This window comes from Physella acuta, unplaced genomic scaffold, assembly GCF_028476545.2.
Source record: "Physella acuta isolate Inbredline_101_S28 unplaced genomic scaffold, ASM2847654v3 ptg000058l, whole genome shotgun sequence".
Taxonomy (NCBI): domain Eukaryota; kingdom Metazoa; phylum Mollusca; class Gastropoda; family Physidae; genus Physella; species Physella acuta.
Genome location: NW_026731578.1, coordinates 843,827 through 867,908, shown reverse-complemented (window position 1 = coordinate 867,908; position 24,082 = coordinate 843,827). Strand labels below are relative to the sequence as shown.

General features: G+C 39.7%; 1 protein-coding gene across 1 annotated transcript in view; it reads right to left on the bottom strand.

The window, feature by feature from the left end:
* Positions 1 to 2,446: 2,446 nt before the first annotated feature.
* Positions 2,447 to 24,082, bottom strand: part of LOC131947662 (uncharacterized) — a 67,289-nt gene continuing 45,653 nt past the window's right edge. The window contains exons 2-7 of the mRNA XM_059308919.1: positions 19,610 to 19,745; positions 10,964 to 11,060; positions 7,995 to 8,124; positions 6,838 to 6,993; positions 5,726 to 5,889; positions 2,447 to 5,439 (exon numbers count right to left, since the gene is read on the bottom strand). Of these exons, the coding sequence (XP_059164902.1) occupies positions 3,511 to 5,439; positions 5,726 to 5,889; positions 6,838 to 6,993; positions 7,995 to 8,124; positions 10,964 to 11,060; positions 19,610 to 19,710 (2,577 nt within the window). The 5' untranslated portion in view covers positions 19,711 to 19,745 and the 3' untranslated portion in view covers positions 2,447 to 3,510. The remainder of the gene's footprint in view (positions 5,440 to 5,725; positions 5,890 to 6,837; positions 6,994 to 7,994; positions 8,125 to 10,963; positions 11,061 to 19,609; positions 19,746 to 24,082) is intronic.

Genomic DNA, 24,082 nt, shown 5'->3' with positions numbered 1-24,082 from the left:
TCTTTCAATGTTTTGAAACCTTAAACATGCATCTGAAAAAAAAACATTATTTTAAAATCTGTTTTTGACAACTGTGTGATTATGCCAGGCCTGCGCTTAGAAACTTGGCTTATATTCTCGGTGTAGCTGCTCTTTGTTGTAAACTTATCCGTCATGATTGGTGACTCGGCCCCCCATGAATGGTGATACATACCCATGATTGGTGATACATACCCATGATTGGTGATACATACCCATGATTGGTGATACAACGCACAAAAAACTAAAATCACATAAAACTAAAAGTACCCACCAATCACATAAAACTAAAAGTACTCACCCAATCATATAAAACAGACTCTAATTGGAAGAACGTTTATTATGGTTAATTACAAAATGGCGCACATGATAACGCGATAGATTAATTAATACATGAGAAAACTATAAAATATGTTATAGTATCAATACATACATAAACTAATAAACATCAAATAGAGGCGGTCGTTAAGTTAGGGTGAATTATTAGCTTTACAAGAATTATTAAAATCAATGAAACAAAATAAGCCTGAAAAATTGTTGCTAACAGATGAACACAAAAAGGATATAATTATAAGGCCAAATTAATCTAAAATATTTCTGTGGCGTTTTATCATGCAGTAGACTGTGTTAGCTGGGGACGAACAAATGTGTAGTCGCATCACACACTGATGGTGTGTCATTTAGCAGGGTGGGTTTCTGGGATAGTGGAACACAGAACTCCGTGAGTTCACGTCACTAGCAGGTCACTCCATCACACTCCTCAATCCCACACTCCCCAATCCCACACTCCCCAATCCTATCTTATTTTACAATTATACATGACATAATTTCAGTGTAGCATTTTAAAAAAAAACCTTTATTATAAATAGACTAGGCTTAGCGAAGAAAAAGTTGAATGCTGAAATTTTCCAATCCTACAAAACTGAAACGTTGGTAAGGTGCGCCCCAGGTATATTGAGTCATCATAAAGTTGACAGGGTCATGACCTTGAGAGCTGACACATTCATGACCTTGCTGTCACGTTCATGTGCACATGCCATGTGTTACGTCACTGTCACATGTACCATCCCGTGCCATTACTTAACGATCAACTCACCTGATTGTGTCTTACGTTGAATTACCTTTTAACGCCTTTAAGGCCAATAAGCCGTGATTTTAAAAAAAAAATTAACGCAATTAATTAAAGCAATAAGCCTGTCATGAAACTTGATCTCAGATAAAGATTTGGGATTATAGTCTAGATATTTGATTGCATTTTTTGCTGACATCATCTTTCTCAAACGTGAACATCAAGTCTATAAATAGCTTTTTTTTTGTCTGTGAAAAGGGGCGGAAATTAGTTGGAATTTTGTTTTCGAAAAACACTTGATACTCTAGCTTTTGTTTAATTAATGAATTAATAATGCTGTAAAGTTACACTTGCCTTATCAGGTAGCACTGTAAGTTCTTTATACAAATGTGGACATTTTACACACATTCACGCAAGGACAACTTACGGACGTTGGCTGGAGGTGATATTGGCCAGTGTGTACTATGTCCAGTTAATGCATTTCCATTATATATATATATATATATATATATATATATATATATATATATATATATATATATATATATATATATATATATATATATATATATATATATATATATATATATATATATATATATATATATATATATATATATATATATATATATATATATATATATATATATATAAAATATATATATATATATTATATAATATATATATATATATATATATATATATATATATATATATATATATATATATATATATATATATGACATATTAATGCGATTAGCTGTATTCCCTTGTAATTAGGACTAGCAACAATATTTGTTACTATGGTCAAAAATTTTGTTTGACATGACAAGTGCCGCTGATCTACTCACAAGGACGCATGCAACTCATTCTGGACGCATGTAGATCATTAAGGACGCATGCAACTCATTCTGGACGCATGTAGATCATTAAGGACGCATGCCAGTCTTTATGGACGCATGCAACTCATTAAGGACGCATGCAGGTCATTTTGTTTACATGCTTGCAGTAAAACGTGTTGAACTGGTCTGAGAACTTCAAGTAAATTTTTTGTACTTTAGAATTTCGATGACTCAGCGATCGATTAACCAATCAGGAAGCTCCAAAATGTCACGGTTCATCAGGTCAGGCTAAGCCCTATCAGGTGATGGGAATAATTTTTGCCGTTTGTTGTCGGAAAATTGGTTTCTGCCACGTCTTGTGTAAATGTGGGTCAGATACGTGACCTTTAGGAGTTTTAATGACCAGAACATTTGGACAACAGCAAGGTCAATATCTGGATTATACAAGAGTCAAACACTGACCTTAGACCCATTCCCTTCTCCCCCCCCCCCCCCCCCCGTATCTACCTAACCGACTTAAGAGTTGAACACCTCTAGGTAAATAAATGATGTGCTGACGTAATCATGTCATTGTGACCTCGTCTTCCTGGTTCACTCGGTGCATGAGATGACACCCATTGGCTGGGTAGGGTCAAATAAAGTTGGTCTAGTCGGTGGGAGGGGCTGTCAAGACTTCCGGCTGTCACAGCTTTATCGGAGTGTAGTTGGCTTGGGAAAAATGGGGAGCTGATGTCAAATTACACAGGGATGTGTGAAGCAGGGAAGTGTGTGAGAAACTGTACATATCCAATGACTAAATACAAAGTAGACAGATACTCAATGCTAAAGGCTAAAGGTTATCTACTGCGACTTGTGATGGCTTGTGTCAGTTCTACATGTCATTGTTTACAAATACATCACAGAGTTACCATCCTTGGTTTATAAAGCACTACCAATACTACATGGCAGTAAAAAATATGTCGCATAAACGTTTGCCTACAGTAAAATATGTTACTTAATCATCTGTATAAAGTAAAAATATGTGACATGATCATCCGTCTACAGTAAAATATGCTACATAATCATCTGTATAAAGTAAAAAATTGTGACTCATGAGTTTTGTAAATGGGTTAATTACAGGCGACTAGCTCTAATTATTGAACATGTCAGTGTGACAGGTGACACTTGGCAGAGATGACACTTGGCAGTAAAAGGCAGTATAAGCAGACAAGAGGAGAAACAGACGGAGTACATTGGGCGCTACAGCAGAGGGTTATGATCAGCGAGAGAAGCAGGTTATTCAAATATCAACATGGTTAGTAGTAACATTCAACTAACAGGCGTCGTTGCTATGATACAGGCTCGCAGGTTCTGTGTCGTCACACGGTGCGTGACGTCACGGGGTCTGTGACGTCACATGGTTGCTACAGACCTCTAACTACGCCAGGGTTGGCCAGGAGTCCCTGTGGCTATTGTTAACATGAGCAGGTCAAAAGGCGCACTAGGTCCACACGAAGGTCCACTGTGGACTGGTCAAATTTCGCGTTAGGTCCTCATGAAGGTCCACTGTGGGAACAGTCATTGCTTGCTCACGTGTAGAGGTCAGAGGTCAGAGTCGCCCCAATGAGGAAACTGATTGGTTGGCCGAATGAAGTAAGGCGATTGTCTGTTGCAGTCATACCCGTAGGAGCTGGGGCGACAGTCGGGAGGGGGCGGGGTCCGGGGCGCCATGTTTCTATTACAGTCCTCCTGGACATAGACGTTTCCATTAGCCAGGCCTGTGCTAGAGGTCATGCGACGTCCAGGCTTTGGTGAACGTGTCGTCAGGTCGGGGCTGGAACCGTAGCTGCCGGCGTGTGGCGAGGGGGGCTGCGGCCCCTCCTGTTGGGCGTTACGCCGCTGGTTGTGTTCACGCTTGACCTGCCGGGGTCGTGACCTCACGCCGCCATTTTGTTGATGTTTACCCTTATCTCGGGGCGTGGCTTGTTTCTTGGAGTTGTCGCCCTTGTTTCCTTTAGGGTGGCGGGTGTACGCCGGCGGTGGGTCTTTGCCGTTTTCTAGAGAGGCGGGTCTGGGTACGGTGTGGGGCGAGCCCCTGGGGTCGAGCTTGGGGCTGTAGCTGTAGTGGCTACTGTGGCGTCGGTACGAGGTCGGCTCGGCCTGCACCGCGTCCACAATGGAGAAGTATGAAGGCGGCGGGGTGGGGGAGGGGTGGATGAAGGAGGTCGAGTCGCAGATCTTGAGGTCGAATTCCTGCTCGAACGCCAGCCCTCGCCGGTCTTCCGGTGTCTGGGATTTAAACAAGGGGTTGTCGTACTCTTGTAACACCGGCACGTGAGACTCCTGTCGGGACTTGGTGCTCCCGTTACTAGACGGCCGGTAGATGCGCTCCCCTTGTTTATGTTTAGCAGGAGTTGTGTCGCCTGATCTGTGAGTTCGCTCCCCTTGTTTTGATCTGACGGAATTGGAGTCACAATGCGATTCCGAGGTGTCGGATTTGATAAACGGGCTTTTTTTGTCTTCCTGGGTTTGTTTTCGTGAGAGGCTAGCGTAGTTTTGGGGCTGGTATTGGAGGCTCTCGGGGACGGTGTTGGGCTGGGGGGTGATGGGCTGGGGCGTGACGGGCTGGGGGGTGTTGGAGACCGAGGACGTCTCGGTGGTGCAGGAGGGCGACGTGTTCCCGAGGATCTCCATCTCGGTGGGGGGGTCGGGCCAGGGCTGGCTCTCCCAAGACTCGGTGCTGACGGAGCTGTGTTGTAGACTGGGGCGGGGGTGGGAGGCTGACCCCGATAACGACGACGACGATGGCGGGTCGTCGATGAAAGGGTTTGTGTTCCGGCTAGACGATGACGTCTGTTCGTCGCTCTTATCCTGGTTCAGGTTCCGGCCGGGGCTGACTGGGGCTATCACGACCGGGTCGTCTAGCACCATCAGGTCGTTCGACTCGTCGGGTATCGAGTTTAATGCTTTGCTCTTGGACGGGCGGGAGGGGAGGGGGTGTGACGGTGACGTGTTCTTGTCACGTCGCGGAGGCACGGGCGGTTTGATGACGTCACGCTTGTCGCCAGACGGCGTGACGTCACACGGTCTGTTGATAAGGTCACTTACAACGTAGGCCCCGCTGCGGTCGTCGAAGTGCCACGAGCGGCGCTGTGCCGCCTTGTTCTGCAGCTTGACGTTGCTCCTCCTGCTGACGTCATAGGTCCTGGAGTAGCAGTCGTGCGTCTCCACGACGTGAGTACTGCGGTGGCCGCCGTAGTGGTTGCTCTCGGCGTTGGTGGAGGCGAGGAACAGGTCGGGGGAGGACATGTGTGAGCTCAGGCAAGAGTCGCTGCGCTGCAGGAACGGGGCGTCGCGCGACTCCTTGCCGCCCCCCATCACGCCGTACAGGGTGGAGGGGGCCGGGGCGCCCGAGTACTGCCCCGCCGTCTCGCTGGTGGACACCAGACGGTCCTGAACGCTGGGCTCACGGACACGGAGGGAGCTCTGACGGGAGAGGCTCATGATCTGGCCGGGGTAGTTCTGCCGGGGCTGTCGGAGGGAAACGTCACAACTTAGAGAACACGAGAAGGGAACATTATCTATCTATCTAAACGATAGACTTTTTTTATTTAAAAGAAGAAATTATTATTATTTTTTTTTGTTATTTAAATTGACATATTACGTACAATATAAAGAAAGAAACAATACTACTAAAAGTTTTAAATTTTTTAAATCCTTTTAAATTAAAAAAAAAAGTATAGTACATATATTCGATGAAAGTAAATGAAGGGACAAAAGCAAAAAAGTATTACGTCACCGGAAGTTGTCATCTTACCGCATGGATCGGGTTGGCTATGGCCATGAGGATGCCGCAGACGATGAAACCCGTGGCGGATATGGTTGTCACGGGAAAGGCCCAGTGGACGGCTCCATCGCCCCCTTTAGCCAGCTCTATGATGATGGCACCGTACATGCCCACACCGATCATACCGAAGATACCTGGACAGGTAACAATAATATATTGGTTAGATACCTGGACAGGTAACAATAATAGATTTGTCAGATACCTGGACAGGTAACAATAATAGATTGGTCAGATACCTGGACAGGTAACAATAATAGATTGGTCAGATACCTGGACAGGTAACAATAATAGATTGGTTACATCCTGGACAGGTAACAATAATAGATTGGTCAGATACCTGGACAGGTAACAATAATAGATTGGTCAGATACCTGGACAGGTAACAATAATAGATTGGTCAGATACCTGGACAGGTAACAATAATAGATTGGTCAGATACCTGGACAGGTAACAATAATAGATTGGTTAGATACCTGGACAGGTAACAATAATAGATTGGTCAGATACCTGGACAGGTAACAATAATAGATTGGTCAGATACCTGGACAGGTAACAATAATAGATTGGTCAGATACCTGGACAGGTAACAATAATAGACTGGTCAGATACCTGGACAGGTAACAATAATAGACTGGTCAGATACCTGGACAGGTAACAATAATTTACATCAATGTTAGGTAACAATAATAGATTGGTCAGATACCTGGACAGGTAACAATAATAGACTGGTCAGATACCTGGACAGGTAACAATAATAGACTGGTCAGATACCTGGACAGGTAACAATAATTTACATCAATGTTAGGTAAAAATAATAGATTGGTTACATCCTGGAAAGGTAACAATAATAGATTGGTCAAAATTCTGGACAGGCAACAATAATTTACATCAATGTTCGGTAACAATAATAGAATGAGCAAATTCTGAAAGGTAACAATAATAGATTGGTTACATCATTTTTAGGTAACAATAATAATTTCTAACTGAAAACATTATGGCCAAAAACCGCTGTGATGGCCAATAACCGACATTATAGCCAACAGCACCTGTGATGGCCAACATGTACAAAACCTGCCCCTAACCTGCAGCTATGGCGTTCATCTCCGGCCATTTTGTCTTGCTCTCGCTCCCGTCCTCAATCTCGTACATGGTGGCGCAGTTCTCGTAGAAGCCAAAGATGAGCGAGAAGAGGGTGAAGATGAGGGATAGACACATCATCGACTGGCACGCCATCTCGTCTGTGGAGACACAACAACAACATCATGTTTTAAACGTATAAAATGTATGTCTTCAACAGATGTTTTAACGTATGTCTTCAACAGATGTTTTTAACGTATGTCTTTAACAGATGTTTTTAACGTATGTCTTCAACATGTTTTTAACGTATGTCTTCTACAGATATTTTTAACGTATGTCTTTAAAAGATGTTTTTAACGTGTGTCTTCAACAGATGTTTTCAACACGTGTTTACCAACTAGTATCTGATAGTATCTGTAAGTGTAATTTTTAAAACAGTCTCTTCATTGAATGTGGTCTACAAAAGATGTGCTCACTGAACATTTTATTGATGGATAGAAAAAAAAAGTCCTAATGCCTTGACTTCTTTCTTCTTCTTCTTCGTTCTTAATTATGAGTGTTGAAGAGGATCGAGATTTATCTGCCAGTTGGTTTGAACTCGAGACTTTGTTCGAATTTATCAACCATGAGCTTTTTGCCGACTCGACCACGCCTCCAACACAATTAAGCGTTACGTGTCAACTGGTTATGCGCCATTGAGGCCATTGACTCCGATTTCAGCCTGCTTTTCATTTTGGATTTGCTTCCATAGCCTTTGTCCAACCAAGAACAAACTACAAGGCAGCAGTTGTTTTAATTTTGGAGTTGTCTCTCCTAGAAGAGTGGCTGTCCCCAGCTAACGAACCTCATCTGCCCGAGGGTTCGAACTCGAGACTTTTCGGTTTAGCAACCATGAGCTTTACCGACTCGACCACGCCGACCCATGCCTTGCCTTACTAGCTGTGAATTTTGGCAGATTGGTGAGCAGCTTAGTGTGAAAGACAGGTGCGTGGACACAGTGGACAGTATGTTACAGACTTGTATTATGCAAACGTTGTATCTTACAAAAACGTCTGACAGAACGTTGTATGACATACATGAGGTAATGTTGGGCAGACTCGTACAGTCCTTGATGTCAAAGACAGTTGTATGACAGACAGTGACAGACAGTTGTATGACATACATGAGGTAATGTTGGGCAGACTCGTACAGTCCTTGATATCGAAGAAGTCCTTCCCCTCACACACCCGCCACAGTCCTATACTAACATCCACCTTGTCGAACAGGTTGTAGTGTCCTCTGTATTTCTCCACCTGTGTTTACAACAAATGAGTAATTATTAATATAATTGTAATTAACAGCGGGTTTATTGGTAATCAATAACAGCCGTATATACCAAGGGTCGGCAACCTTTCGAGACAGAAGAGCCAAAAGTTACAATTTATAAAATTTCCCAGTTTTTAAAGAGCCACTAACATTTTTATGTTAATATTTAATATTTGGTATTTGATTAGGATTAGGTGAATAAATTTTAAACAAATAGGTTTAGGCCCCTAAGTATGAAATTATATCTAGTTATTTCGCACAAAACACGAAATTATTTTAGCTATCTCTGCTTGTATAAAAAAAATCAAATTATATAGCTATGGCGCTATCCGCCCCTACCCAATTTAGAAGCTAATAACCAAAATGCTACGTCACGCAGGTCAAATTTATGAATGCTGACATATAAAGAAATGCAATCTCAATAAAATAACATTCACTATTGAACGATATTCGAAACAAAGTTTGGACATTGGTAGTGGAAAGCATGGAACCATAGCCACGGGGTTGTCAGTTGTCCATAGACACTCTACTCCACCTATTCTCATTGTTTTATTTTTATTTTATTTAAAGTTGTTTTAGTGTTCGAAGGTGTGTTTTGTTTTACAGTATAACATTTGTTATGAGTTTTGAAAATGATAAATAGATCTAATAATTATTATAATTTATGCATGGAACTGAGGGGCCGCAATTTGACATCAGGGGAGCCGCATTCGGCTCGCGAGATGCAAGTTTCCGACACATACTCAAACAATATTATGTTGTCCCTTAATTTCATTTTTATTTTATTTTTATTTTTTTTTTTTTGTTCAAGAATATTACTTTTTAATGCCATGACTGAGTACATCAAAAACAATACATAGTTTTCAAAATCAAAGTGCTCAAATAATTAACAGGACTTATGACAAATATTATCCATTAAATTTTTTTTTTTTTTTTTTTTAAATAGTAATAATAATTTATTTGATGGTTTAACACAGCATCAAAAACATGAACATCAATTGCTTATAATATAGTAATTAAATGGAGAGAATGAAATGGCCTATTACTATGAATTACCCTATACTATGAAAATTATCTTTTTTTTTTTTTTTTTCAATTTATTTTTTTCAATTTTTTTTTTTAAATTTTCTTTTTAAATTTTTTTTTTATTACTTTTATTTTCAAATAGAAATAATTACATCTGCATATACAAATGTGTGTGAGCGTTAGTCTGTAACATAATTCAAACATTTACAAAAATTATCATTACATGCAGAAAATGGTGAACAGTACTAAAAAAGGATTTTTTTTTTTAAATACTTTTATTTGCAATTAAAACAAGTACATCAACATCAAATTTTTTAACATAATTTTGAACACCAAATGAAAACGAAAGGTTTTGCAAATGTACATAATGAATATTTACATGATGTCATGTATTTGATTATAAAAAAAAAGCAAAGGATGACAGTAAAAGGGGTGAAGGTCAAATGAAAGTGTCAGAATTCTGGGTGGGGAGAGGAAAGGAAATATTTCAGAGAGGGTCAATGGTTTATAAGAAGAAATCGTTAAGAAAGCGGTAGTGTCCCCTCTTTAAAAATTCAGCCGGTCATTAATCTAATGCTTTTATACATATTTTAGAGAAAATTAATTATTCAGAAATCCAATAATTACCACTAATGGACAAAATATTACTTAAAAACGTATTAATAACTATGTAAAATATAATAAATAAAACAATCATTTCAATTTATATTGTATTATTATGTTTGTTATCATGAAAACATTCAGGAAATTTGTTGCTTCCCTTGTTTAGTATGAATGTTAAAATGGGAAACAACTAAAAAAAATTGTTCTCTAGTTCAGGGGTCGGCAACCTTTGGAAACGGAAGAGCTAAAAGTTAAAATTTTGCCAATTTCCCAGTTTTAAATAGCTACTGGCATTGTTATTTCAATATTTTATTATTTGATTTGGATTAGATAAATAAATTTGATTTGTTATTTAAAATAAATAGCTTTAAATATGAAATAATATTTATTCATATAAAAACATACCCTTGTTTCGCCAGAATAATGAAATTAGTAATAAAAAAAATAAAAATATAGGACTATCCCAATCCACTATAGAAGCTGTTAATTTTTTATTATTTTTTTTACGGACAACACCGTCTCAGGAGGTGCCTCCCATTAGACAGGCAGGCCTCAACACGGCAAACTCCGACTAACTGGCTTGGATATCGGTTTGAATAACTTGCATCGTTCGCTTCTATCCTTTGGTTCTCACAGGGCTTATCTTCCACCCCACAGAGCCCAGGGTAAACTCGCACCCCGCTGTCCAGTACTCAGCTCGACGGTAGGAAGCTAATAAAAACTACGTCACTCACGTCAAATTAATGATTACTGACGGATAGGGAAATGCATTCTAAATTAACAGTCCCCATTCAACGATATTCGAAACAGTCGGCACTTGGGCAGTGGCAAGCATAGAATTATTGTCACGTGGCTGGCTACAACACGGTTGTGGGGCTGGGCCTGGTGCCCAAGCGGCTGTCAGCTGTCTACTCTCTACTCCACGTATTCTCATTGTTCTCTGATGAGTGTTTTTTATCCTGTTTAAACTTGTGTATCTTTACAGTATAAATTTTGTTATAAATTTTGGAGCTAGAGAGCCGCATCGTGACACCAAAAGAGCCACAGGTAGCCGACCCCTGGTATATACAGCAGAAATTGTGGTCGATTGATTATTGCTTGGTAGTTAAGAAATTTAATTTGTACATTTTATCTTATCCTAATGAGCCTAATTTACCTGGTGTAGCTACACGCGTTACCTGATAGTCTGCTACTCACCTGGTGTTTTTTCATCCAAAACGGGCTGCTGAATCCCAGTAGAAAAACAGCGAACAGCGGCACAAGGGCGATAAATGCTGTTCGATACAAGAGTGATCTGAAAAGGGAGTTAACAACGTAAACTTTAATATGATATTTAAATTTATCGGTTGTGTCCCATTACATGATTTTTATGAATAAAATTTATTAAAGCAACATTGACTACATAAACATTTGTTTCGCTGAGAATCGTTAAAATATCTTGTTGAAAAAAACACGTTTATATTTGTAATAAATTATTTTGATTCTTTATATAAGTACATAATATTGAGTCACTAATAATATTTAATTCTCTAATCATGTTCAATTTATAGTTTTAATTTAAATGTATCGTTTATTTTGGCAAACAAAACATTGATTTAATAAAGATATGTAATTGAGTATCAGCTAAACTAGTACCATTCTATGAACAGATAACCAAAAAACATATTAAATAAGCATTTGACCAGTCAAAACATTAATATTTGTTTAACAGCATTATAACAGCAAATGTTGTGAACATGGTTGCAAATTGGTAGGTACCTATAGAAACATCTGAGTAATACTGTCTCCGTAGAGCTAAACTGATAAATTTTAATTGAATTAAAGTTGTTAGTATTTATAAGTGTTGGGAGTATAAATAAAATAATCACTAAAGCGAACCTTTCAAATTGGAACCACGTGACTGAAAGAACAGTTTATTATTAAATAAAAGGCATAGTGGGTAAAAAATGTTAATTTAGTTTCAACCTCGCCAACCCCCCACATAACCACACGTCCACACATTCACACGTTCGAGAACTAACATTCACACAACCACATTCCATCAATGTTTTATCCATCTAACAATCACACCGCAACATAAATGGACACTCTGCTTCATTTATCGGACAGCTAGACCATACACTCAAAGAACCGACAGACAAAACAACTAGACCATACACTCATACAACTTACAGACAACACAACTACACACTACACTATAAATTTCCTCAAAACGCCACCCCACCACACCCCTATCCCTACCCCACCTCCATCCCACTCTCTGAATGAAACTTCCGGCTTAGACACAAGCTGCTCTGGCGATGAAATCACGTGGTGCTCTACCGCCCTTAAGCGCTGTCCGCCATGCTTTGGTCAGCACCCCCCCCCCATCTCAACCCCCCCCCCCCCTGGTAAAGGCTACACTTGTAGCACGCACGGCCACCAGATTGATAAACGGATTATCGCTGTGACGACGGATTCCCTCACGTGATATTACTTAGCCAATCGACGCTCGACTAGAACTCTCGATCACTTCTCGCCAGTCCATTAATTCCTCATCCCCAGCAGGGTTGTCGCCCTTGTCTCACTCGATCGACGTTCGATCACTAATCCGTAACTCGATCACTTAACGCGAGTGAGTCCCCTTGTTCCACCAAAATGTCTGGCCCATCTTTAATCAAGTTCGGTTCACGTCGCTACCTACAAGCTCGGGCTGGGGGAGTCGGGGATGTGGGGGGAGGGGGGGGACTCGCCGGGTGGGGTAGTCGTTTAGGGGGGAGAGAGCAGTTTTTTTAGGAGTCGTGAGAGAGTTGTATGGAAGTGTCAAAACCACACGACTGTCACACAGCCACACGACTGTCACACAACCACACGACTGTCACACAACCACACGTCTGTCACACAACCACACGACTGTCATACAACCACTCGACGGACACAGCCACACGACCGCCACACAACGACTCGCCACTTAGTCAGCAGGCCATACATCAGACAGCAGACAACAAACTCCGACATCGTTAGTCTGCCTTCGTTGAGTCTCATTTCAGACAAACAGAAAACCACACATCCCCACCCCACATCTACACCCACATCTCCTAAACCTAACCTACATCTCCCTCCATCTCCGCACCCACATACCCACCCACCTGCCCACCCACCTCCCCACCTCCCCACCCACATCTGTAAACAACTCACGACAGTTGAAAGCCCTAATGGTTTTGAACTTTCCTGGCAAATAAACAAAAAACCTGCCCGTCCAAAACCTCCCTGCCCAGCCCGCTACACTTTCTAACAAAAACACAAACACAAACACCAACACCAACACTTTATTTTTGTTTTTGTCTGGATGTTAAAAGTCCTAGATACGCCACCCAGGGACAGATCATAGCAAAACGACAGACACATTATTTGTGCTGAACTCTACTTCCTCTGATATTCTATCATCGATGGACCTGTGTTTGGCCGTGGCATTACTCGAGAGACTGGCGCTGTCTGTAACTTATAGCCATTTTAATCTGGTGACAGTGAACTGGAGACCAACATCAGAAACAGCTAAAGCCCACACCAGAAACAGCTAAAACCCACACCAGAAACAGCTAAAACCAACATCAGAAACAGCTAAAACCCACATCACAAACAGCTAAAACCACACCAGAAACAGCTAAAACCCACACCAGAAACAGCTAAAACCAACATCAGAAACAGCTAAAACTCACACCAGAAACAGCTAAAACCCACACCAGAAACAGCTAAAACCAACATCAGAAACAGCTAAAACCCACACCAGAAACAGCTAAAACCCACATCAGAAACAGCTAAAGCCCACACCAGAAACAGCTAAAACCCACACCAGAAACAGCTAAAACCCACACCAGAAACAGCTAAAACCCACACCAGAAACAGCTAAAACCAACATCAGAAACAGCTAAAACCCACACCAGAAACAGCTAAAACCCACACCAGAAACAGCTAAAACCCACACCAGAAACAGCTAAAACCCACACCAGAAACAGCTAAAACCCACACCAGAAACAGCTAAAACCCACACCAGAAACAGCTAAAACCAACATCAGAAACAGCTAAAACCCACACCAGAAACAGCTAAAACCCACACCAGAAACAGCTAAAACCCACACCAGAAACAGCTAAAACTCACACCAGAAACAGAAAAAAACCCTCAGCACAAACAGCTAAAACCAACATCAGTAAAACCCACATCACAAACAGCTAAAACCCACATCACAAACAGCTAAAACCCACATCACAAACAGCTAAAACCCACATCACAAACAGCTAAAACCCACATCACAAACAGCTAAAACCCACATCACAAACAGCTAAAACCCACATCACAAACAGCTAAAACCCACATCACAAACAGCTAAAACCCACATCACAAACAGCTAAAACCCACATCAACTTAGATGAAAACAACACGACAATGACTTTGAAATCCCAACCGAAATAAAAACTGTTTGCACTGAATAATTCTACACCAAGCCATCATTAAAGCGACCGCTTCCCTTCTGTTTTTACTGCAAATGAAATGTCAGTCTTCAAACTTTAAACTTGTCCTCTGTTGCTCATTTTTACTCAAGCTAAAGTGTCGAAATGCAGAATAAATCGAGAAATCCCCTTAGCCGGCTCAGAGCTTTCAGCATCTAGTGATCTCAGCGGCTTTTAAACCTGGCGTTTGATCCGATCAATGGGTGGGGACGTAGAGGCCGGCCTGACCAGCGCGCAACAACACGATCGCTTCTCTTTTATCTAGTCCATCCGCTCTTTCGTCTCAGGAACATTTCGCCATTCAGCTGTTAGTTATGTCCCCTTGGCGAACTCTTCGACTTTAAATGGTGAGTTTGTTCTGGTCTGGGCATCTTCGCTTGTCTCCACTTGATTGTGGCTTTATAATCCCACAAAAACAGCAGTCTTCTGAGACATCAACATGCCGAGACACATCAGTCTACTTAGACACATCAGTCTACTTAGACAGACCAGTCTACTAAGACACATCAGTCTACTTAGACACATCAGTCTACTTAGACACATCAGTCTACTTAGACACATCAGTCTACTTAGACACATCAGTCTACTTAGACACATCAGTCTACTTAGACACACCAGTCTACTAAGACACATCAGTCTACTTAGACACATCAGTCTACTTAGACACACCAGTCTACTAAGACACATCAGTCTACTAAGACACATCAGTCAACAAAGACACATCAGTCTACTAAGACACATCAGTCTACGGAATATCAATACACGCACACATTGTCAGGAATGTGGCCAAGAAAATTGATGACTACAGGTAAAAATTGCAAATTTTCCAAAAATTTCCATACAACAAAGCTCCCAGCGATAAAATCCTACACATCATTTCAATCAAAACTTGATATACTTCTATTTTTATTGTGAATCTTTTTTGTATTGATTAAATCTTCATTGTAGTTTAGTTGTGAATGAATTTATGTCTGTATATCTGTTTATTACGTGTAACAACCAGCATTTGACGCTCTGATTTTACATCACCAAATGACGTCTGGTATAACATCACCAAATTGACTTCAGGTATAACATCACCAAATGACGTCAGGTATAACATCACCAAGTGACGTCAGGTATAACATCACCAAATTGACTTCAGGTATAACATCACCAAATGACGTCAGGTATAACATCACCAAGTGACGTCTGGTATAACATCACCAAATGACGTCAGGTATATCACCAAATTGACTTCAGGTATAACATCACCAAATGACGTCAGGTATAACATCACCAAATGACGTCTGGTATAACATCACCAAATGACGTCAGGTATAACATCACCAAAATGACGTCTGGTATAACATCACCAAAATGACGTCTGGTATAACATCACCAAACTGACGTCTTATATAACATCACCAAACTGACGTCTGATATACCATCACCAAACTGACGTCTTATATAACATCACCAAACTGACGTCTTATATAACATCACCAAACTGACGTCTTATATAACATCACCAAACTGAGGTCTGATATACCATCACCAAACTGACGTTTTATATTACATCACCAAACTGACGTCTTATATAACATCACCAAACTGACGTCTTATATAACATCACCAAACTGACGTCTGATATAGAATCACCAAATGACGTCTGATATAACATCACCAAGTGACGTCTTGTATATCATAACCAAGTGACGTCTGGTATAAAATGGATGACTAATTTTGATCTAGTAGAAGGCCATGTAGTGTGAGTGTAGTGTGGGTCTAAACAAAACGTGTTTTGACAGCAAGTTAAGTTGCGTGCTACAAGTTAAACCGGATGTGACGTCAAATTATTTGTACACGTCTGACGAACAAAGAGCCGTAACCCCGTCATGTTGCTCAGCTGAAGAGAAAATATTTGAAAGCGTTTTTTTATTTTTTCCCAAAACGTCTGGATTTGTTGCTGGGATTTTTTGAACACGCCTTTTCTCTGCTTTGTTGGCCGAAAGGGTTTGATACTAGTATTACATATCTTGTACCAGTATACGAAGTTTAAAAAAAACTTATCTTTACAAGTGTGATTACTTTATGCACTGAATCTGTTTCATACATCACGAAATGTAAATAAATATAAGCAATTTCATGTTCTAAAAATATTTTTGTCAATTCCCCCCCCCCCCCCCCCCCCGCTATATACTTTTATCACCAGAGTGTAGACAAATCTAGGAATATCATGTTGTAAATATATCGTGCTCCCCACTTTTTTTTCCACCCTAATGTGAATAATCAAGTAACTCATGATCTAAAAATAGATTTCATTCTTCCATTTCTACCCAGATCACGCAACTGTAACTGATCAAAGGAATATCATCTTCTAAAAATAGACTGTTCCCTACTTCGTCTTTTATCTAACCATCTTTTCTATCCTCTCAATGTCTTTCCACCCCTTCCCCTCACCACTATACCCTCTCAATTTCTTTTCACCCCTCCCCATCACCCCCACCCCCCACCCGCCGGAAATGAGTGTTATTTCTCCATGTTTTTAAAGCACCACACGGAACATCGAGGGTCAGGGGCCGGTAGTCTGATGGCCATACCGGGTACTCCCCGGGCCATGCAGGATACTCCCAGGGACTTGCAGGATACTCCCAGGGCCATGTAAGATACTCCAGTCCTCTCTGTGATTCCAGGCTCGTAGATCAGAAGTTCGTCTGCTCCAGTCACGGAACTGTTGACCATCCACTTAACGGCCGTCCTGCACTCGTGGTGCCTGAGTACCCCGCATCGTGGTTTAAAGTTCAATCAATGACGTTTTTAAAGCACCGAGTCACGGGTTAGTTTTCACAACACTCACTGCTGTCTGGGGTGGAGGGGGGGGGGGTGTCACGGGCAAGTTTTCACAACACAATTCACTGCTATCTGAAGTGGAGGTGGGGGGGGGGGAGAGTCACGGGCAAGTTTTTTCACAATACAACTCACGGCTGTCTGGGGTAGGGGAGGAATGGTGAAGTTTCCATAACACCACCCACGTCTAGGGACCACACCCCCGTCTATTTTTAGCTTGTTGTGTGCATCAAATCTAAGCTTGGACCTGTGGTACCTCACACAAATTGCTCGAATGATATCTTCAGATATCTGTACAAGATCTATATCTGTGTCTAGAAGGTAACTATCTTCAGATATCTGTACAAGATCTATATCTCATGTGTCTAGAAGGTAACTATCTTCAGATATCTGTACAAGATCTATATCTGTGTCTAGAAGGTAACTATCTTCAGATATCTGTACAAGATCTATATCTCATGTGTCTAGAAGGTAACTATCTTCAGATATCTGTACAAGATCTATATCTCATGTGTCTAGAAGTTAACTATCTTCAGATATCTGTACAAGATCTATATCTCATGTGTCTAGAAGGTAACTATCTTCAGATATCTGTACAAGATCTATATCTCATGTGTCTAGAAGTTAACTATCTTCAGATATCTGTACAAGATCTATATCTGTGTCTAGAAGGTAACTATCTTCAGATATCTGTACAAGATCTATATCTCATGTGTCTAGAAGGTAACTATCTTCAGATATCTGTACAAGATCTATATCTGTGTCTAGAAGGTAACTATCTTCAGATATCTGTACAAGATCTATATCTCATGTGTCTAGAAGGTAACTATCTTCAGATATCTGTACAAGATCTATATCTCATGTGTCTAGAAGTTAACTATCTTCAGATATCTGTACAAGATCTATATCTCATGTGTCTAGAAGGTAACTATCTTCAGATATCTGTACAAGATCTATATCTCATGTGTCTAGAAGTTAACTATCTTCAGATATCTGTACAAGATCTATATCTCATGTGTCTAGAAGGTAACTATCTTCAGATATCTGTACAAGATCTATATCTCATGTGTCTAGAACTAAACTATCTTCAGATATCTGTACAAGATCTATATCTCATGTGTCTAGAGCTAAACTATCTTCAGATATATGTACAAGATCTATATCTCATGTGTCTAGAACTAAACTATCTTCAGATTTCTGTACAGATCTATATCTCATGTGTCTAGAACTAAACTATCTTCAGATATCTGTACAAGATCTATATCTCATGTGTCTAGAACTAAACTATCTTCAGATATCTGTACAAAATATGTATCTCATGTGTCTAGAACTAAACTATCTTCAGATATCTATACACGATCTATATCTCATGAGTCTAGAACTAAACTGCAATGTCCAGATACTTTTAGAATTATTGAAATAATTTTTTTATAAAATACAAATTATTTGTTTCGATAATTTAAGATGTCTAGATAATTAAAGTGTGACAACTTGATGGCTGGATTATTCGTATGTGTCTACGTGAGTTTTTAAATTATCTGAATGTCTAGATTACAATGTCTAAAATACTATTGTACAAATCTCCCTACTATTGTGACGATATGTTAGATCTAATACAATGTAAAACCGCTCAGTCTATATCTCGTTACAAAAAATATCGCCATCACAGTGAGGTGGGGTCAGAGGTCAGGCCATAGGTCAGCCTCTAATGTCCAGACAGCCATGTAACAATGGGGTGTAAACCAGGGGTCGAGCCCTACGGCCGGGATCAATAAGATGTTAAAAGGTCCATAATGGGAGAGGGCTGGGGGAGGGGGGGAGTGACCTTTAGTCTACACTGTCTGGAATCATAGAGAAACCTGGGACTACGCGTCATGTGTCGTGTACAAAAACATAGGACTGTGTACACATCATGTGACAAGTCTCGTGTACATGAATCTGGGACTGTGTACACGTCATGTGACAAGTATCGTGTACATGAACATGGGACTGTGTACACGTCATGTGACAAGTATCGTGTACATGAATCTGGGACTGTGTACACGTCATGTGATAAGTATCGTGTACATGAACATGGGACTGTGTACACGTCATGTGACAAGTATCGTGTACTTGAACATGGGACTGTGTACACGTCATGTGACAAGTATCGTGTACATGAACATGGGACTGTGTACACGTCATGTGACAAGTATCGTGTACATGAACTTGGGACTGTGTACACGTCATGCGATAAGTATCGTGTACATGAACCTGGGACTGTGTACACGTCATGTTATACACGACCGTCTGGGCATATGACCCCCCCCCCCATTAACTCACCACCTGGTTCAGATGACCCCCCCCCCCCCATGAACACCGTCTGGGCATATTACCCCCCCCCCCCCCATGAACTACTCACCGTCTGGTCTAGTTGACCCCCCCCCATGAACTACTCACCGTCTGGTCTAGTTGACCCCCCCCCCCATGAACTACTCACCGTCTGGTCTAGTTGACCCCCCCCCCCCCCCCCCATGAACTACTCACCGTCTGGGCCATATGACCGTCCCCTGGAACTCCGAGAAGGCGTCACTGTTCTCCTCGTCCGTGTACTTGCCATTGACCACCTCTGTCCGTATGTCATCCATAGTGCCGTGTCCAGCTCAACCACATCCTGATCAAACTGTTGAGAGAAAAATAAACTAGTCTAGATCAACCACATCCTCATCAAACTATTCAGAGAAAAAATAAACTAGTCTAGATCAACCACATCCTCATCAAACTATTCAGAGAAAAAATAAACTAGTCTAGATCAACCACATCCTGCTCAAACTGTGAGAGAAAAAATAAACTAGTCTAGATCAACCACATCCTCATCAAACTGTTCAGAGAAAAAATAAACTAGTCTAGATCAACCACATCCTCATCAAACTGTTCAGAGAAAAATAAACTAGTCTAGATCAACCACATCCTCATCAAACTATTCAGAGAAAAATAAACTAGTCTAGATCAACCACATCCTCATCAAACTGTTCAGAGAAAAATAAACTAGTCTAGATCCGCTTTATAGCTATGCCATTCTTTAGTACGCTTTATTTTAATAATAGCTAAGAGAAGAAATTTCTTTTAAATTTCCTTAGAACAAAACTATTTTAACGAGCTTAATGCGCAACTCTTTTACAATCGTTTAAGAGAAGCAGTAAGTCATGGAAGTGGATTGAAGGTTTGCCAAGCTTTCACTGCTCTCGTAGTGTTTTTTTTTATCTCTATGCAACAGTAGGTGTTAGTTACAGTAGAACTAAGGGGTCTGGCGGTATAGTGGTTCCGCCCCTGGTCTAGATACTCATGCAAGTAATTAAACATCTGAATGACTAACTGTTCGGAGAAAAAACGTGGGAAAAATAGATCAGTCTAGATACTCATTCAACTAATTAAACATCTGAATGACAAACTGTTCGGATAAAATAAACCAGTCTAGATACTCATTCAACTAATTAAATATCTGAATGACCAACTGTTCGGAGAAAAAACGTGGGAAAAATAGATCAGTCTAGATACTCATTCAACTAATTAAACATCTGAATGACAAACTGTTCGGATAAAATACACCAGTCTAGATGCTTATTCAAGTAATTAAACATCTGAATGACAAAATGTTCAAAGAAAAATAGACCAGTCTAGATGCTTATTCAAGTAATTAAACATCTGAATGACAAACTGTTCGGAGAAAAATAGACCAGTCTAGATGCTTATTCAACTAACTAAACATCTGAATGACAAACTGTTCGGATAAAATACACCAGTCTAGATACTCATTCAACGAATTAAACATCTGAATGACAAACTGTTCGGAGAAAAATAGACCAGTCTAGATGCTCATTTAACTAAATAAACATCTGAATGACAAACTGTTAGGATAAAATACACCAGTCTAGATACTCATTCAACGAATTAAACATCTTAATGACAAAATGTTCAAAGAAAAATAATCCAGTCTAGATGCTTATTCAAGTAATTAAACATCTGAATGACAAAATGTTCAAAGAAAAATAGACCAGTCTAGATGCTTATTCAAGTAATTAAACATCTGAATGACAAACTGTTCGGAGAAAAATAGACCAGTCTAGATGCTTATTCAACTAACTAAACATCTGAATGACAAACTGTTCGGATAAAATACACCAGTCTAGATACTCATTCAACGAATTAAACATCTGAATGACAAACTGTTCGGAGAAAAATAGACCAGTCTAGATGCTCATTTAACTAAATAAACATCTGAATGACAAACTGTTAGGATAAAATACACCAGTCTAGATACTCATTCAACGAATTAAACATCTTAATGACAAAATGTTCAAAGAAAAATAATCCAGTCTAGATGCTTATTCAAGTAATTAAACATCTGAATGACAAAATGTTCAAAGAAAAATAGACCAGTCTAGATGCTTATTCAAGTAATTAAACATCTGAATGACAAACTGTTCGGAGAAAAATAGACCAGTCTAGATGCTTATTCAACTAACTAAACATCTGAATGACAAACTGTTCGGATAAAATACACCAGTCTAGATACTCATTCAACGAATTAAACATCTGAATGACAAACTGTTCGGAGAATAAAATACTTAAAAAAACTTTTTAAAAAACCACGTTTTTCTTGTGGACTAAAAAGTAGAAAATAACTATTTACATACATTTGATGACAAAAAAGTTGGGTACGTTCACCATCAAATTTCCCGACCCATCTGCCCGACCCACGTTTTTTGTCATCAAATGTATGTAAATAGTTATTTTCTACTTTTTAGTCCACAAGAAAAACGTGGTTTTTTAAAAAGTTTTTTTAAGTATTTTATTTTCTCCTTTTTAGTCCGTTGCTACACATGAAAAACGTGGTTTTTAAAAAAGTTTTTTATATAGTTTATTTTCTACTTTATCTAATGACTTGATTAAGTATGACTTGACTAAGTGTTTATAAATACACGGACTAAAAATCTTGAGCGACCAGGATTCGAACCTGGGTTGTCGCGGCCACAACGCGAAGTACTAACCACTATACGATCACGGCCAGCGCGCTCACATCGATTGGGGCCGAAGTAACTGTCAATAGGCCTCCAGTCTTGTCGGTATCTTTAGAAATCATGTCCTCAATTTTATGGTCCTTTGGGCGTAATTAAATTAAGCTAATTACGGTCTCTAATTGCTAGTTTTTATGTTTGCATCTGAAATTGTTAGGCGAAAGTAGCCTGCATGCCAAATTTCAGAACTATAGAACAATCAGAAGTGGGCTAATTTTCGATGTCAATTTTAACAACAAACACACGCGAAGCTGAGTTGATAAAAACGTGTTAAAAATAGACCAGTCTAGATGCTCATTTAACTAAATAAACATCTGAATGACAAATGTTCAGATAAACAAACTAGTTTCTACTCTGTATTGAGTTATATTTTCAATACAGAGATGCAACTAAAGGGACACCACCCTAACGTTCGACAACTCGCCTCACTCTAAGCCGAGAGTTGTCCGTGTCTCAAAGGGCCGCTATGTTCGAGTGCTGGCCCAGATTTACGGACTTAAGGTTTGGGTTTTGACAGAAATAAAAGTTCTGAATAATGCGGCGAAAACTTGCGCGGACTAGTCGGATCAAAATATTTCGATAAAAATGTCGGAGACATCGAATCGATGATCGAGTTAATCTCAGACAAACACATCATCGGCAAAAGTTGGAGTCAAACAGTGAAAGGTTGGCGGTAAATACGGACACAGATTTCAGTTAGTTGGGTCTAATCTGATAGAAATAGATTTTAGTGAGACCTTATCTGACGGTTTCATGTACTGATAAGAATAGATTTCAGTCAGAGACTTAAATCTGTAGCGAAGCGATAAGATTTTTCATTTATGATCAACCTTTTTATAATTATTTCATTAAATGTATACATATTCATTGTATTGAAGATATCTTAAAATAAATGGCTAAAATGTTTCAAAAATCATCTTCACAATCCCAGCGATTGAAGAAGGTTGTCAGAATAAAGTCGGATATTCAAGACACTATGTTTTTATCTAGGCATAAGTCTTAATTATAGCACAACTAACAAGAGGTCTGTAAAGCCGATCAATTATAAGTAATATTTTATAGAGCATTTTAGTAATATTTTATAGAACATAATTAGTTTAAAATTTACATAGATTACTACCAAGTTAGACATTTTCTAAAAGAGAAATAAAACTAAATGAAGTTTAGTCTATGGTTAAACATGTCTGTCAGTGACACTGTACTGTAGGTGCATTGGTTTCGTCTGACTGGGTGTCTGCTAGATTGTGTCTTATGATGTCTGTCTATTGTCGCCTAGATACGACTAAAGGAAGGGAAAGTAAGTGATGGACAGATAAGTGGCAGACAGACCACAAAACTGGAGCTCAATGAATAGAACACCGGAACTAAGGAAGTCTTGAGTTTCCGGGGAAAAAATATTTTCTAGGCATGGTGGGAAAATATATTTGCTGAGCATGCTGGGAAAATATATTTGCTGAGCATGCTGGGAAAATATATTTGCTGGGCATTATGGGAAAATATATTTGCTTTTATTAACGCCCCGAGCACAAAATGGATGAGGACAATGTAAGCGACAAAAAGTTTTTAGATGTATCGCCGTGTAATTTGATTGGTTGAAAAAACTTTCTGTGCAAGGATGCATGCGATATCTTGTGTAGCTAATGTAAACATGGGATATCTTGTGTAGCTAATGTAAACATGGGATATATTGTATAGCTAATGTAAACATGGGATATCTTGTGTAGCTAATGTAAACATGGGATATATTGTATAGCTAATGTAAACATGGGATATCTTGTGTAGCTAATGTAAACATGGGATATCTTGTGTAGCTAATGTAAACATGGGATATCTTGTGTAGCTAATGTAAACATGGGATATTTTGTGTAGCTAATGTAAACATGGGATATTTTGTTTGGTGAAGCTAATGTAAACATGGGATATCTTGTGTAGCTAATGTAAA